A 12,749-nucleotide genomic window follows, 5' to 3' on the forward strand; every position below is an offset into this window, starting at 1 on the left:
AATATATCATTACTCAAGTTACATTTAACTTTTACCAACCTATACTGTGTCTTTCTCTGGTTTACCTCATCAGCATCTTAATGCCAGCTGTTCTCTGTTCAAGCCAACAATAACATGCACAGTTTACACTCATGGGAAAATACTACATCATTTATGTAGAGAATGACCATGAACTTTAAATAGGGGTTTCAATTCCAGGGAAGCAATCCTCTATCAAAAGTTTAAAATTCAAAGACTTTGAAGTCTACATCTTTTTTTTTTTTTTTTTTTTTTTAAATTTTTGCATACTCCCAAAACCCACTCTTGGCTAAATCCTCTTCCTCTGTCTTGTTATCACAAGCTAGCTTTCTCACTACAATATTACATTATGTCATACTTTCATAAATTGCCCAAGACTTGTTGAATGCACTCTCTCACTTTCTTTCCACATTCCTTCCTGTTACACTTTGAAACTACCAAGAAATCTGTACCAATGCCAGCCAGCAAAAAAAACCCCAACCAAACAAAAACAAGTCAAACCCAAACCAAAAGACCCCAAACCTATGATGACAGCAGTATTAAGAGATCAGGAAACTAATTAAGTCTAATACTTGCATCTTGTCAACTTGCCTGTTTTGCATTTCAGTCTTTGTGTGCTAACATTGTGAGACACCTAAAGACTGGCAGAAAGATCTGTGTCTAATCTGCACAGAGCCATAAGCAAATTTGAAAATTGCACCACTGAATTCTATTCCAAAATAGAACCCTCCCAATCACCCAAAATTAAACCAATTTATTAGAAATTATAGGTTCATAGTTTCATCATAGGAAAATTTTATTGACATAAATCGATTTTATTGGCATATCGTCTTTGAACAGCAGCTCCTAAATCCAATGAAAGCAGTGTATGAAAATTACTTCACCCTTCTTCCTTCTAGGCAAGGTATACAAAAAGTTTGTTTGCTGTGTTACAGATTTTTCTTTTAAATTTCTTTTAATTCACATGCAGTTTTCTCATCTTCACTCCAACTATGATTGCTGCGTTCCTCAGAGAAGGACGTAAGAAATGATTATGCATTTTGCTGTGTGGACAGCAAAAATTTATAAGCAAAGAAAAGGCTACTTTTACAGTTAGAATTTTTGAACACATCCAGCCTAAGCATAATTAATCGGAGCAAAAGGAAAAAAAGCCAGTCAATTTGCTGGATATGATAGATTTGTTTTTACTATTACCATAAATATGGGAAACATCTGAAAAGCATGCTAAAGTTCTCAATATTTGGTAATACTACTGGTTTAATTGTCATAAGGGAGACTCAGTGAAATAGTTCACATCTAAACCAGAGAAAAATCAACAAGTCCAGACAGACATATGGCCTCTTGTATTACAACGATAAAACTTCGAAAGAAACTTTTAGCAGGTCTGGGCACTGGCGGAGTCCAAGGGCACTAATAATGGTATCAGTCAACTCAAAGTTCAGATAGGTACACCCTTATTTTGTGTGAACTACTCAGATTCATCTAGTTCATGTAGTTTTAATTACTCAGACATCTACTGGGGGAAAATATTATTGAGCTAAGATTTTCCATCAAGTTCCTAGAATGGATGAACTTTTGATACCAAGGGCAGAGAAAGTAATCAGAGATGCAGCCTGTTTAGATTTGACTGTTAACCAACAAAGTCTGGCTGAGAATCTGAAGGTGAAGGATGATCAGAAAGTTTCTTATAACTAAGAATTTGAGATACAAAAAGAAAAATATTAAAACAGAAAGAATACCAAACCAAAGGAAAATAGACAGAGGGAAAGTACATTTCAGTAAATTCAGAGAGGCAATAGGTAAAAATCAGTGGAAAAAAAGTTGTGCAGAAAATCTGGTACCTTCTCAGGGAAGCAAAATAAAAACCGAAATGTAAACTAACTCGTTGCAATAACAGATGTTGTGGTTTAGGTCCAGCTGGCAACTAAGGACTATGTGGCCACTCACCCACTCGCTCCTCCCTGCCCATGATATGGGGAGGAGAAAATATAATGAAAAGCTCATGGATTGAGACAAGGACAAGGAGGGATCACTCACCAGTTATGGTCATGGGTGAAACAGACTCGACTTGGGGAAAAAAACCAATTTAAAACATCTCCCCCCCCACCCCCCTGGCTCCCTCCTTCCTGGGCTCAGCCTCACTCCCAATTTGCTCTACCTCTTTCCCCCCAGCAGCACAGAGAGATAGGCAATGGAGCTTGTGGTCAGTTTGTCACACATTTTCTCTGCTGCTCCTTCCTCCTCAGGAGGAGGACTCCTCACTCTTCCCCTGCTCCAGCATGGGGTCCCTCCCACAGGAGACAGTCCTCTATGAACTTCTCCAGCATGAGTCCTTCACATGGGCTGTAGTTTTTCATGAACTTCCCTGGCACAGGTCCTTTCTGTGGGATAATCTTCAGTTGCAGACTGCTCCAGCACCCACTTTCCCATGGAGTCATGGCCATCTTCAAGGGCATCCACCTGCTCCGGCATGGGGTCCTCCATGGGCTGCGGGTCGGCAGCTGCTCCACTGTAACCTCCATGGGCTGCAGGGGGACAGCCTACCACCCCACCACAGGCTACAGGGTAATCTCTACTCCAGTGCACCTCCTCCCCCTCCTTCTTCACTGACCTTGGGGTTTGCATAGGTGGTTCTCTCACCTACAGGTTTTCCAGCAGGTTTCTGTGGTTTTTATCTTTTCCCCTCGTAAATATGTTATCCCAGAGGCACTACCACTGTCGCTGATGGCCTCAGCCTTGGCCAGAGGCAGGTCCAACTTGGAGCCAGGGAAGCTTCTAGCAACTTCTCAGAGGAGCCACCCCTGTAACCCCTCCCCCACTACCAAAAACCCCACCACACAAACCCAATACAGCAGACTAGTCCAGCTAAACTATGAATCTTTGGAAAAAGGGAATATGGAAGTGTACAAAAGTGGAGGCTATGTGAAAACACAAAATTAACAGCAGCATTAACACTTATATGCAAAAAGCCCCACAAAACAAACCAAAGACTGAGGCATGTAATGAGATGCAGTCAGGAATGGACACAGAGGAAAAGGCAAACATTGTAATCAGTATCAGAAAACTTCTAAAGAACCAGTTGGTGGGCTCCTCCACACAGAATGGTAACTTTTGGCAGATAATGCTGTTAAATACCTGGTCTTAGCAGGAATTTGGTAACTATTAAACTAGCACCAAATACAAAGGGTTGTTTCTCATTAAAATAGGAAATACACACTGAGTTCTGATATCGGATGTTACAAAGTTGGTTAGATGTGCTTCGCTTAACAATACTAATACAGGTGGGTGAAGCAATCCTAGAGTTGACTCTTAAAAGACGATGACTAAGGTTCCAAAAGACTGGAGAAAGAGGCCTGCTGAGTTTGCAGAAAAGCTGAACTTGCCCCATGAACAAACAGTATGTTTATAATAATAATTAAAAAAAGTTCTTTTCTGAGCCAGGGAGACAGACTAAGCAAGTAATCTGAAGTTTTGAGAACAAGTCTTTTCCCATGCTCTAGTAACAGTTAAACCTGCACTTAGTAACAGTTAAGCCCTCACGTTAATTGAATGTGAGACATCTGTGTGGTGTCTCTAGCCAATCTATGTGGATACTACCACCTCCTTGTGGTATGTTCTCAACCTGTGCATGACTGAAGATGGTTGGTCAGGAGGCTTCATTTTGCAGAGCTTAAGGAGGGGAAAGTCTGTTACGCACTGTATGAATTGCTGTACAAACCAGAAGAGTTCTCTGTCATAACAGCATCACAGTCTGATATCAATAATAATCCATCACTAGCTGGCAAACTAGTGACTGTGTAGGACTAAATACACAAATTTACAGCCATCTGTGAAAGCTGACAACAACTAACAGCGGCTCCAGTTCTGCAGAAGTTCAAATATCATAAAGTAGATGCCAAGAACCAAAACTAAACATTAAGTTAGTATCCTGCCTAGCACTCAGCTTCTGTGAGGGAACCTCACATGTATTTCAGAGACTTTAATACATACAGTACACACACTCACACGGAAATCTCTTCCTTTCCCTTATACAACTACTTTGACACTGCCTGGGGATACTCAGCAGCTCTTTCTTGCTGGAAGCACTCTGTCTTTCACTCTCACTCTCCCACACACCCTCCCCCTCTCACATGCTCCCCACCCCTTGCTTTCTTCCTCCTTGTCCTGGGTTCAGCTGGGATAGAGTTAATTTTTACAGGAACCTGGGAGGTGGGGGCATAGCCGGGGCAGCTGACCTGCACTAGACAAGGAGCTATTCCATACCATGGGACATCATGCTCAGTATATAGATGGGGAGCGGGCCGGGGGGTGGTCTCTGTTTTCGGTGGGGGAAGTGGCAGAGCGTCGGGTCCCGGGTGGTGAGCAGTTGCACTGTGCATCACTCTTTTTGTATACTTTTTCATTAGTGCCGTTGTTGTTGTTGTAATTTCTTTGTGTTTGTCCCAGTAAACTGCCTTTATCTCAACCCTCGAGGTTCCAGTTTCTTTTTCTTTTTCTCTCCTCCGTCTCCTCCCCATCCCACCGAAGGGGGGCGGAGGAGTGAGCGAGCGGCTGCGTGGTCCTTTGTTACCGGCCGGGCTGAAACCACGACAGTCCTTTTTGGCGCCCAACGAGGGCACGAAGGGTTGAGATAACGACAGATCTGGCCAGAGTGTGTTGAAACAAATTTGTCAAACGCATTTCTTAGATAAATAGAGGTTAGTCACAATGTTGTTTCATTTGTTTACATGGTGGCGTTTTGTAAGCTCTTATATGCTTTATGTATTGCCTGTAGTTGTGTATCTCACCTCTGGGAGAGTGATTGGGATTATCATTTTGCTGTACTGGGCAATGTCGACTTATGAAATGATTACATCACTGGTCATGAGGTTAAGCTGGTATCTGTGTGAGGCAGTGATATCATTTCCATACTGTGGGCACCTTCTGTTGGATTTTATTGGTAATTACACCCCATCCATGGGGAAGTTAGGGAGGGATACGTCCCCCCGTCTGTTCGCCTCCCTTTTCTCCTTCCAAATAATTACAACAGCTTTTGAGAATTTTGAATATCCTTGGGATGCACAAGCCAGTGTGCTGTTAGTGCTATTCCTCCTGAATATTTTTCAGGTCTTGTTTAGGGCTACAAAAAGGGTCTTTCAGAGGACCACCCAGAGATCTGCCCCAAAGCTGGATATTCATGGGTGGCACAGCATGTGGGAGGATATGGGCAGGTATCTAGAGAATTTCTCACCTCCAGTGGCTTGGAAGCTCACTCCCGAACAACTACAGAACCCTCATGAAGTGGTAGAATATTTGAAAGACAAATGCTGTGGCTATTCCAAAGACGTACAACTCGCTGCACTGTGCTGGGCCTAGCCAGTATCTACCAAACACTGCTTGATATTATGCAGCACCCTCAGGGGTAAAAGGGGGAAAAGATGGAAAACAGGACAACATGCACCGTGGCTACCCAAACCCTGACAACAGAAACCGTGACTGCCCCTACCCCAGTGACAGACACTGCAGCTAAACCAGAGAACCAACCTATGCCAGTATCAGTTGCCCCTCTACAGAAAAAGAAACACACAAAGAAATCAGTTCGCTTAGTGAGAGATGAAGATGAACCAGGGTCATCGCGAGAACAGAAGGAAGAGGCAGAACCTGAAATAATTACCTGATCTCTATCCATGAGTGAGTTGCGTGACATGCGAAAAGATTTTAGCTGTCACCCAGGTGAGCACATTGTTACATGGCGGCTCCGATGCTGGGATAGTGGGGCTAGTAGTGTGGAATTAGAGGGTAAGGAAGCCAAGCAGTTGGGATCTCTGTCTAGGGAAGGGGGCATCGACAAGGCGATTGGGAGAAAAACACAAGTCCTCAGCCTCTGGAGGCGACTTCTGTTAGGTGTAAAGAAAAGATACCCCTTCAGGGATGAAGTTACATGTCACCAAGGCAAGTGGACCACCATGGAGAGAGGTATCCAGCACCTGAGAGAATTAGCCGTGCTGGAGGTGATTTACAATGATCCAGAAAATGCGCAGTCACCCACAGATCCAGATGAAGTCCAATGCACACAACCCATGTGGCGGAAGTTTCTACGAAGTGCACCACCAACCTATGCCAACTCATTGGCAGTAATGTCCTGGAAAGAAGACTATGGACAAACGGTGGATGAATTGGCTGTCCAACTCTGGCAATATGAAGGAAGTCTCTCTTCCTCCCTACGGGCCTGTGTCTCAGCTGTAGAGAAGTTGTCCCGAGAGTTCCAGCAATTCAAAGTGGATCTGTCCTCCTCCTCACCTGTACAGGTCCACATCGCAGTTATTGGGAGTAAGCGTTCCTCTGCCCAAGAGAGAGGAGAAAGAAAGTACACATGATGGGCTAACCTCTGGTTTTACCTGTGTGACCATGGAGAGGACATGAGGAAGTGGGATGGAAAACCTGCCTCAGTCTTGGATGCACGGGTACAGCAGTTGCAAGAAAAAGCAACCAGAAAAGAGAATTCTTCTTGGAAAACTGCTGCTCCAGTTTCCCGTGAGCAGTGCCCCAGACGCAGTAGATGGGCTGATCTCATTTCTGATCCCCTTGAAGGGACTTCTGATTCACATGTGCAGAAAGTGAGTAACAGATACTCTAACCAGGATTAGAGGGGCCCTGCCTCCAGCCAGATGGAGAAGAGGGACAACCGAGTCTACTGGACAGTGTGGATTCGATGGCCTGGCACATCAGACCCACAGGAATATAAGGCTCTAGTGGACACTGGTGCACAATGTACCCTAATGCCATCTAGTTATAAAGGGGCAGAACCCATCTGTATCTCTGGTGTGACAGGGGGATCCCAAGAGCTAACCGTATTGGAAGCTGAAATGAGTCTAACTGGGAATGAGTGGCATATACACCCCATTGCGACTGGCCCAGAGGCCCCGTGCATCCTTGGTATAGATTATCTCAGGAGGGGGTATTTCAAGGACCCAAAAGGGTACCGTTGGGCCTTTGATATAGCTGCATTGGAGATGGAGGAGATTGAACAGCTGTCTACCCTGCCGGGTCTCTCCCAAGACCCTTCGGTTGTGGGGTTGCTGAAGGTTGAAGAACAACAGGTGCCAGTTGCTACGACAGTGCACCGGCGGCAATATCGCACAAACCGAGACTCCGTGATCCCCATCCATAAGCTGATTTGCCAATTGGAGAGCCAAGGAGTGATCAGCAAGACTCACTCACCCTTTAATAGTCCCACATGGCCCGTGCAGAAATCCAGTGGGGAATGGAGACTTAACAGTAGATTATCATGGGCTGAATGAAGTCACGCCACCGCTGAGCGTTGCTGTACCAGATATGTTAGAGCTTCAATATGAACTGGAATCAAAGGCAGCTAAGTGGTATGCCACAATTGACATTGCTAATGCATTTTTCTCCATTCCTTTGGCAGCAGAGTGCAGGCCTCAGTTTGCTTTCACTTGGAGGGGCATCCAGTACACCTGGAATTGACTGCCCCAGGGGTGGAAACAGCCCCACCGTTTGCCATGGACTGATCCAGGCTGCACTAGAAAAAGGTGAAGCTCCAGAGCACCTGCAATATATTGATGACATCATCATATGGGGCAACACGGCAGAAGAAGTTTTTGAGAAAGGGAAGAAAATAATCCAGATCCTTTTGAAGGCTGGTTTTGCCATAAAAGACAGTAAGGTCAAAGGACCTGCACAGGAGATCCAGTTCTTAGGAGTAAAATAGCAAGATGGGCGTCGTCAGATCCCTGCAGACGTGATCAACAAAATAGCAGCTATGTCTCCACCGACTAATAAAAAGGAAACACAGGCTTTCTTAGTTGTTGTGGGATTTAGGAGAATGCATATTCCAAATTACAGTCTAATTGTGAGTCCTCTCTACCAAGTTACTCAGAAGAAGAACGATTTTAAATGGGGGCCTGAGCAACGACAAGCCTTTGAACAGATTAAGCAGGAGTTTGTTCACGCAGTAGCTCTTGGGCCAGTCCGGACAGGACAAGATATTAAAAATATGCTCTACACTGCAGCTGGGGAGAATGGCCCTACCTGGAGCCTTTGGCAGAAAGCACCTGGGGAGACCCGAGGCCGAGCCCTGGGGTTTTGGAGTCGGGGATATCGAGGATCCGAGGCTCGCTATACTCCAACTGAAAAAGAGATCTTGGCAGCATATGAAGGAGTTGGAGCCGCCTCAGAAGTGGTTGGTACTGAAACACAGCTCTTCTTAGCACCCCAACTGCCAGTGCTGGGCTGGATGTTCAAAGGGAAAGTTTCCTCTACACATCACGCGACTGACAGCATGTGGAGTAAGTGGATTCCACTGACCACACAGCTGGCTCGCATAGGAAACCCCCGTCACCCAGGAATGTTAGAAGTGATCACGGACTGGCCAGAAGGCAAAGATTTTGGAATGTCGCCAGAGGAGGAGGTGACACGGGCTGAAGAGGCCCTGCTGTATAATAAACTGCCAGAAAATGAGAGGCAATATGCCCTGTTCACTGATGGGTCCTGTCGCATTGTGGGAAAACATTGGAGGTGGAAGGCTGCTGTATGGAGTCCTACACGACTAGTTGCAGAAACTGCTGAAGGAGAAGGCGAATCGAGTCAGTTCGCAGAGGTGAAAGCCATCCAGCTAGCGTTAGACATTGCTGAAAGAGAAAAGTGGCCAGTGCTTTATCTCTATACTGATTCATGGGTGGTGGCAAATGCCCTATGGGGGTGGCTACAGCAATGGAAGAAGGGCAACTGGCAGCACAGAGGTAAACCCATCTGGGCTGCCGCACTGTGGCAAGATATCGCTGTTCGGATAGAGAAGCTAGTGGTAAAAGTACGTCACGTAGATGCTCATGTACCCAAGAGTCGAGCCACTGAAGAACATCAAAACAACCAGCAGGCAGATCAGGCTGCCAAGATTGAAGTGTCTCAGGTGGACCTGGACTGGCAATGTAGGGGTGAGCTATTTATGGCTCAGTGGGCCCCTGATACCTCAGGCCATCAGGGAAGAGATGCAACATATAGATGGGCTTGAGATCGAGGGGTGGACTTGACCATGGACACTATCGCACAGGTCAGCCATGAATGTGAAACATGTGCTGCAATTAAGTAAGCCAAGTGGCAAAAACCCCTGTTGCATGGAGGGCAATGGCTGAAATATGAACAGTGGGAGGCCTGGCAGATTGACTATATCATACTCCCACGAACACGCCAAGGCAAGTGCCATGTGCTTACAATGGTGGAAGCAACCACTGGATGGCTGGAAACATACCTTGTGTCCCATGCCACTGCCCAGAACACTATCCTGGGCCTTGAAGAGAAAATTTTATGGCAACACAGCACCCCAGAAAGAATCGAGTCAGACAATGGGACTCACTTCTGAAACAACCTCGTAGACACCTGGGCCAAAGAACATGGCATTGAGTGGGTATATCACATCCCTTATCACGCACCGGCCTCCGGAAAAATTGAACGATACAATGGACTGCTGAAAACTACATTGAGAGCAATAGGGGCTGGAACTTTCAAGCATTGGGATACACATTTAACAAAAGCCACCTGGTTAGTTAATACTAGAGGATCCGCCAATAGGGCTGGCCCCGCCCAACCAAGACTTCCACATACTGTAGAAGGGGATAAAGTCCCTGTAGTGCGCATGAGGAGTATGTTAGGAAAGACAGTCTGGGTTAGTCCTCCCTCAAGCAGAGGGAAACCCATTCAAGGGGTTGTTTTTGCTCAAGGACCTGGGTACACCTGGTGGGTGATGCAGAAGGATGGGGAAGTTCGATGTGTACCTCAGGGAGATTTCATTTTGGGAGAGAATAGCCAGTGAATTAGGCTGTATGATATTTAACTGCTAAATAACCTGCCAATGCATGTCATTGTATCTATAGTGTCTATATGCCATATCAAGGGTATTATTGTGAGTATTATCCAAATGACTACAGGATGGACTTTTGAAACTGAGCCATGTACAACAGCGATAGAACTTGAACTGGCACCCAGCAATTTCCTCAAGATCAACATCTTCGACCTACAGACCAAGGGCATGAGTTGCACGAAATGTACTAGCCACAAGTTCCAGAGGCAGCGTACAACAACCCAACATCTCACACCATCTCTCTCTTATCCTGAAGAACTGTTACAACAGATAGAGCCCCAAAATCGATGGACACATTAGAGGGACAGCCCATAGGCTAAAGGAACACCGTGTGTGTGTGTGCAAGATTGGGGGTGGAGTCCATATACTTATATATAAGACAAGGAAAGTAGTAGTGGTTGATTGGAAAAATGTAAGATCTGGGCATGATGTAGATGGTATAGAATAAGGGGTGGATAATGTCCTGGGTTCAGCTGGGATAGAGTTAATTTTTACAGGAACCTGGGAGTTGGAGGCACAGCTGGGGCAGCTGACCTGGACTAGCCAAGGAGCTATTCCATACCATGGGACATCATGCTCAGTATATAGATGGGAAGCGGGCTGGGGGGTGGTCTCTGTTTTCGGTGGGGGAAGTGGTGGAGCGTCGGGTCCCAGGTGGTGAGCAGTTGCACTGTGCATCACTTTTTGTATACTTTTTTTTCATTAGTGTCGTTGTTGTTGTAATTTCTTTGTGTTTGTCCCAGTAAACTGCCTTTATCTCAGCCCTCGAGGTTCCAGTTTCTTTTTCTTTTCTCTCCTCCGTCTCCTCCCCATCCCACCGGAGGGGGGCGGAGGAGTGAGCGAGCGGCTGCGTGGTCCTTTGTTACCAGCTGGGCTGAAACCACGACACTCCTACTCTCTCCCCCACACTCTTCCACCCCAATCATTCCTTGCGCTCTCTCCCTCCTTCACCCACTTCTCCTCCCTCTCTCCCTCCTGCCATCTCTCCCCTCTCCTTCACATGTGCCCTCCCCGGCTCCCACAGGTGTGCCGACTCTTGCCCTTGCTCTCTCCTGCCTGTGCCCTTGCTTTCTTGTGCCCTCGCTCCTTGCCCATACACAGCCTTACGCCTGCCTTACCATTTGGAGAGCTGCTGAATGAAACTGTTCCCTACAATCTGTTTTCCTACAATTCCAGCACTGTCTGTTGAAACTGAACCTATCACTGAAACAAATTTACAGAAGTAGAGAGTACCCCAAGACCTCTACAGAGAGAGGTTGGATTCAGCTATTCCTTGAAAGTAAAGTTTTGTCCTGCATTTAAGATGACTATTATTATTCTAGTCTTAACACAATAACAATGCAACTCTAGAGAAAGTATGTACATACTGATATGTCAACACATGTGGATATGCATGGTAGTGTGTACCTGCTTCCAGCACTTTTCTGGGATGATAATGAAGTCCTAGAAGCTACAAGAACCTCTATATCTGTATGACAGAACTTTTGACTATGATGAACAAGAACTTCAGGGTATTTACCTGCAGTCTATTATCAAACACAATATCATAAACAAGGAAATAAATCAAAACTTACAACATACTTAGAGAAGTGAAGAAACAAGAACGGCATATTAAAAGATGGGTACCTCATTCATGCTGTCCCACAAGTCATCACTCTGGGCAGATCCATAGTTGTGATTATGCAAGTACACCTCAATGCCAGCTTGGAAAACATCCTTAGTGAGATAATGCTTCAGCATCAAAAGAAGTGAAGCCCCCTTTAGGGAGGAAAATAAAGAAAAAGAATTGGTAAATTAGAGTTATAGAACATGTTGAAGCATATGCATATTATAGCTCTTCCACAGTACAAGAATAACTCAGAAGCTGGTAGATTTTGTCCCAAATTATATCATTTGAATAATTAGCTTAACACTCAGTTGCCTTGGAAAAATATTTTTTAATATTTCATAAACTTCAAATACAGTTGCAAAACATGCTAATAGACCTTTTTTTTTCCAATTAACATAATCTCAAAAATATTGCCTTCTTACTGATAAGTCTCTGCTGGCTGCTGTATTTCACTAGCTACACTCTTCTATATTGTACAGAACTGCACTTGTGAGACAGTGGTCATATGATTTGCAGTTATAATAAAAAAAACCCTAAAAATATAGGAAAAAGATGAGACGCACTTAGTAGGCTGGAATTGACTGTAGAAGGACAAGTACATTTTGACAATGTTTAAATACAGCCACATTTTATTAAAAGAAGTAGTAACTAAGCATTTCTAGTATCAAAGTGGCCATAAATGTGTAGACTGAAAGGTGTTGGTTTTTGCTTTTTTTAAACATAATTGAAAGCCATTTCCTTTCCATAGAAATGCTTCTATATAACAGCCACTAATAAATAAACTGCCTGAGGACTTGCATACAGTACAACTGAATGCAGATGAGCAGCCATAGATCATGAGAAGTTTAAAGGTGCACTTTATATTTTTGGTACTATTTCTGAGAAAGGATCAGGAAAAAATTAAAAGGAAGATTTTAATAAGAGCATGTATGGTTCTTACACATTCCAAATTCAAGTTTTGGAATCTAAGTTAACATCTTGCCTGAAACTGAAGGCTACCTGGTTAATCTAATTATTCATGAAACTGCAGGAATACCCCTTAATACAATTTTTAATAATATGGTCATCATTTCCTCTCTTGCATGCATCTGTACTTAAGCTATAGCTCTACTACTCCATTTTTCTTACTGTCATATCATATCCTCCCAAACACTTTGTTGTTGCAGGTGGATTGTTGTCCCATCCTTGAGTCTTAGGTTTACTGATAGTCTGCAAAACAACCGGGCTAAAAATAGTTTTGTACAATACTTCCTATTGCAGACAGTA

At 44.5% G+C, this 12,749-nt stretch overlaps 1 protein-coding gene across 6 annotated transcripts in view; it reads right to left on the reverse strand.

Moving 5' to 3' along the window:
• The window catches only part of LNPEP (leucyl and cystinyl aminopeptidase), a 99,196-nt gene that overhangs the window by 33,018 nt on the left and 53,429 nt on the right, over positions 1-12,749 (reverse strand). For all 6 annotated transcript variants that reach the window (XR_007505156.1, XR_007505157.1, XR_007505158.1 and 3 more), the window contains one exon: positions 11,501-11,632. Coding sequence is in view for 3 of the 6 variants with exons in the window: in XM_049796301.1 (XP_049652258.1) it covers positions 11,501-11,632 (132 nt within the window). In the remaining 3 variants the exon portion in view is untranslated. The remainder of the gene's footprint in view (positions 1-11,500; positions 11,633-12,749) is intronic.

Source organism: Accipiter gentilis, chromosome Z (genome assembly GCF_929443795.1).
Source record: "Accipiter gentilis chromosome Z, bAccGen1.1, whole genome shotgun sequence".
Classification (NCBI taxonomy): Eukaryota; Metazoa; Chordata; class Aves; order Accipitriformes; family Accipitridae; genus Astur; species Astur gentilis.